Source organism: Octodon degus, unplaced genomic scaffold (assembly GCF_000260255.1).
Source record: "Octodon degus isolate 3935 unplaced genomic scaffold, OctDeg1.0 scaffold00230, whole genome shotgun sequence".
Classification (NCBI taxonomy): domain Eukaryota; kingdom Metazoa; phylum Chordata; class Mammalia; order Rodentia; family Octodontidae; genus Octodon; species Octodon degus.
Window position 1 is genome coordinate 1,141,396 of NW_004524806.1, and position 4,261 is coordinate 1,145,656.

At 45.8% G+C, this 4,261-nt stretch overlaps 1 protein-coding gene and 1 long non-coding RNA gene across 2 annotated transcripts in view; one reads left to right on the forward strand and one right to left on the reverse strand.

The window, feature by feature from the left end:
* The window catches only part of Ywhah (tyrosine 3-monooxygenase/tryptophan 5-monooxygenase activation protein eta), a 12,830-nt gene extending 8,637 nt beyond the window's left edge, over positions 1-4,193 (reverse strand). Inside the window, exon 1 of the mRNA XM_004645500.2 lies at positions 3,885-4,193. Coding sequence (XP_004645557.1) covers positions 3,885-3,971 — 87 coding nt within the window. The 5' untranslated portion in view covers positions 3,972-4,193. The remainder of the gene's footprint in view (positions 1-3,884) is intronic.
* LOC111813848 overlaps positions 4,133-4,261 on the forward strand; it is an 8,084-nt gene continuing 7,955 nt past the window's right edge. Inside the window, exon 1 of the long non-coding RNA XR_002818990.1 lies at positions 4,133-4,213. This is a non-coding gene — a long non-coding RNA (uncharacterized LOC111813848). The remainder of the gene's footprint in view (positions 4,214-4,261) is intronic.

The window sequence follows — 4,261 nt, forward strand, 5'->3', positions numbered from 1 at the left end:
GGTCTACAGGGTCTCACTACATAGATCAGACTTGTGGAGATTCTCCTATTTTCAGTCTCCCAAGAGCTGAGATTACAGGGGTGCGTCACCACGCCCAGTCTCAGCGAGCTCCGGGGAGGGGCCGGCACTGCAGGCCAAGGGATTGAACTCCCAGACCCTGCATCTGCCTATGCATGTGCTTTAATCTGCTGAGCTATTTGGCCAGCCCTTCATCCTTAAAATTTACAAGGATGAATCTGTCATTCTGCCTCATTCTGCGCTACTCAAGTGTTCTCCTTTTACACACCACCTGCTCATTTCCCCACCTCCCACAACCTCCCAGCTGTTGGAATCGGAACCTTTTGCCACTTCTTGGACCAAGTCTCTTCCTAGCAGGCTCATTTCCTTAACTAGTTTCATTTCCGGCACTTAACATTTCTATAGATATTCTTCAAGTCCTTCAAACATTTCTCCTTATCTTCTGTCAACACTAAGTCTGCATAGCAGTGTTAAAACATACCACACTATCACACATTTTGTATTTTTTAACTTTGTAATTACTGTCTATGTATATGTTTTAATATAAAATAAATAACAGGGCAGGAAGTAAGAGACACCATTAAATATCCACCATGAATATCACTGAGTGTCTATCTGGTTTCTTTCTTGAAATTATTTAAATCATATATATATATATATATATATATATATATATTTTTTTTTTTTTTTTTATTTTAAAGAGCAGTCTCGAACTTTCCATCCTCCTGCCTCTAGTGCTGGAATTACTAGCATATGCCACTGTGTCCAGCCTATGCATTATTTCATAAGTCTTATAAGATGGTACTATACTCATTTTTTAGAGGTTATGAATTGTGTAGTCATTCAATTCAATGGCTGATCTAGAAAAAACTTTGGGTCTACAATTACTCACTATTTCTTCACACAATTACACCCCATGTAAGCTACTATGTATAAGCTTGAGGATACTTCATTAAATTACTCTTCAGAGACATTTCTTAAAAGTGTGTGGTGGCACACAGGCATCCCAGGAGGCTGAGGCATGAGGACTACAACTTTGACCTAGAGACAATGTCTCAAAATATAAAAATATAACATGGTCTGTGCAAAGACTTGGGTTCATCTGAAAAGAAAAAGAAAGGGAAGGAAGGAGGGACAGAAGGAGGGTGAGGTGGGGACGTAGAAAAAAACAAAATTGATTTCTTGCCTCTTCAAATTATAGGGTGAGGCAGGAAATTGTAGTTAAAAACTGACTTGAGGCACCATCACTGTTTCTAATAGGCATAATTTTTCTCAAGGCTTACCAACACTGTCCTCCAGGTGACGCTAGTTACATTAAGGTACATCATCAAAGACATACAGTATTATTAGGTGACAATTACAAAGAAAACAGAAACAAAATAGGAAAATAAAGGAAGAAATGACTTGTTAGTTACATCAACATTCCTTGTTGTATACCTCTGAGGACCTGGTCAAGACATTTAAGTTTCAAGGTCACCAAGCCACAGCATCAAATCATCCACTCATTCGGGTGCCCTGCTCCACCTTCCCAAGAGTCTACTCACCTGACTCTCCACCATCCTGACAGGAAAGTCCACATAAACCCAGAGGTTGAATATTCCTAAAAGCCCTAATTTTAAGGTACATGTTATCAATAAAATGGAGACAGAGTGGTCCCAGTAATATTAAGAATTTTAATGTTCAAACACCAATTTAATACATAGAACATAAAAAAAATTCTACCAATATATTTCATTTAGATGTCAAAAACACTGAACATAAGAGGTGTATTGACAATAAAAAAAGTTCCTACTTTTTAATAGGAGTTAACTTGAGGGGATGGTCTACGCAGTTCTGATGACAGCTAAAGGTTAGACTTTTCAATGTTTGATGGCTTTCCCAACTCATCAATCATTTCAGACATGGACTGTAATGAATTCCAACACACTGAAGGGGCATTACTTTCCAAAATGCTACCTTAATGCCTCAGTGAAGTTTGTGGACATAAGTAGCAAATAGATGGAAAGCTTTTTTAAACCTATTTATGAAAATCAAAAAGCTAATCTTTTTCTTGGTTTAAACTAAATTTTGTCGTGGTAACATTTCCACCTCCGCTCATTTCCCCTCTCGAGTTGCTTCATGTTTCTGATAGCTCCAGAATGCACCATCTAGTCAGTTGTCCTTAACCTCAATTCACCTTCTGTGAAGCCCCATCCCCTCTTTTAGTACTGATGACAGTTAAGGAGTTCATGGAAATGTGACTTGCTGTGCTATTTCCCCAAAAGAAAATTAAGCTTCAGAGCCCCTGCCAAGGAAATGCATTTATACAGTTAAATTTGTGTAAATTTTGTAAAATTTCACTTTAAATTCACATTTTAAAAGAGGGCTCTTAAGCTTAAGATTGTCACCTGGTTTGGATAAAAAGCTCCTAGCCTGCCAGGTGTGGCGGTGAATGCCTGTAATCCCAGCACTTGGGAGGCTGAGGCAGGAAGATCTTTAGAAGTTTAAGACCAGCATTGGCTACAAAGTGAGCTCAAGGCCAGCCTGAACTGCATAGTGAGACCCTGCCTCAAAAAAAAAAAAAAAAAAAAAGCTCCTACCTTAACCCCAACCACATACCATAAGGCTGAAATCTGGATATCAAAGAATCAACAAATGGCCCTTGGTGTTGCTGGCTTCCTAACACACCTACTGGTTTGGCTATTAGAATACAGGAAACATAGCTGAAGTATCTTTCTTACCTGGATAATCGTAAATATTGACCCCGACTATATATTTCATCTGATATTAGTATCACAGGCCTTGAAATAAGGTTTTTAAATGAGTTTAAATTTTAGAGAGCTTCTGGAAGTCGTTTTTAACACATTCGTTCAAAAGGCCAGCCAAAGGACATAGGAGCAGTAATTCTCAAACTTAAGTGGAGTAAAAATCACCTATGAGCTGGTGAAAGCGCAGATTTCTCACACCCAGAATGTCCCCATCTTTAGTAGGTCTAAGGTGGAGTCCAAGGGGAATGCTCCAAGATCTCAGGAGGCTGTACATCAGAGGAATAGCAGTTCATGACCATGTTACCGTGTGACCTTGACAAAGAAGTAATTTTCATTGATAAGAAAAACCTAAGGTAATATGAAGAGATAGTGACAGTGAGGTGGCAACAGAAACTCAAAGTCTCAGAAATGCAGGTGGTGTCTCATCCACGGTATTTGTTAGGGTGTGGCTGGGCAGGACTTCACCGGAAGTAACAGAATCCACCTACGAGGGTCTCCGGAATGTAGAGGCACACTGAGTCCCCTTATCTATAAGTCAGCTCTCATTTTAATCCCCAGGTACAGGGCAGCTTCGAATACGAGGCTAAAACGAGCCCCACACCCTCTTTCCCCTGCCCTCGTCCACGCCTTAACTGTGGTAAAGGAGTCTTTGCACAAAAAGCCAGAGCCCGGGCGTGGAAAGATAAAAAAGGGACAATGCAGGTTTCGGGTAGCCGCAGAGAAAGCCAGGAGGTACAGGGCGCCACCCACGAGGTGCTTCTATACCACAAGTTGGTGAATAGTGGAAGGCGAAAAGGTGAGCCCCCGAGTCCGACAGAATGGTCTAGGAGCAGGAACGTGGCTCCCTCCCGCTTCCTCAGGCATCCCCTACCCCGGGCCCCGAACAGGGAGATCGCGATCCTCGCCCGCCTCCCGGGGACTGCATTCGTGACCCCCAAACGCTGCCTCCCCGCAGACCCCAGCCCCGGGCCCGGCCGCAGGAAATGGCGGGGCGCTCGGAAGCGCGGGCTGCGAGTGGCCGCGCCCAGCTGGGTCGCCCAGGGCCAAGAGAGAGACACCGCCCCATCCCTCCCCAGCGCCGGGCCCCCGGCCGGCCGCCCAGGCTCCCGACGCGCTCACCGCCTTCATGGCGGAGGCCATGTCGTCGTAGCGCTCCGCCTGCTCGGCCAGCCGCGCCCGCTGCAGCAGTTGTTCCCGGTCCCCCATGTCGCTCGCGGCTTGACCTCGCCTAGCGCCCCACACAACTCGCTCGCTCGCCCGCCCGCTCGTCGGCTCCCGGGTCGCTGCAGAAGCCGCGCACGCGCACTGGCTCGCCGGCCGGTCGGAGGCTGCAGGCTGCAGGCTGCAGGAGCACCGCGGCTCACGCCCTCTAGCTGACTCGCTCGGCACGCAGTGGCTCGCACCGCCGTCGCCGCGGAGGGAGGAGAGGCTGCAGTGCTGCGGAAGGGGTGAGGGGGATGGGAGGACGAGAGCACGCCTGCGCAGTGGGAGCGGCC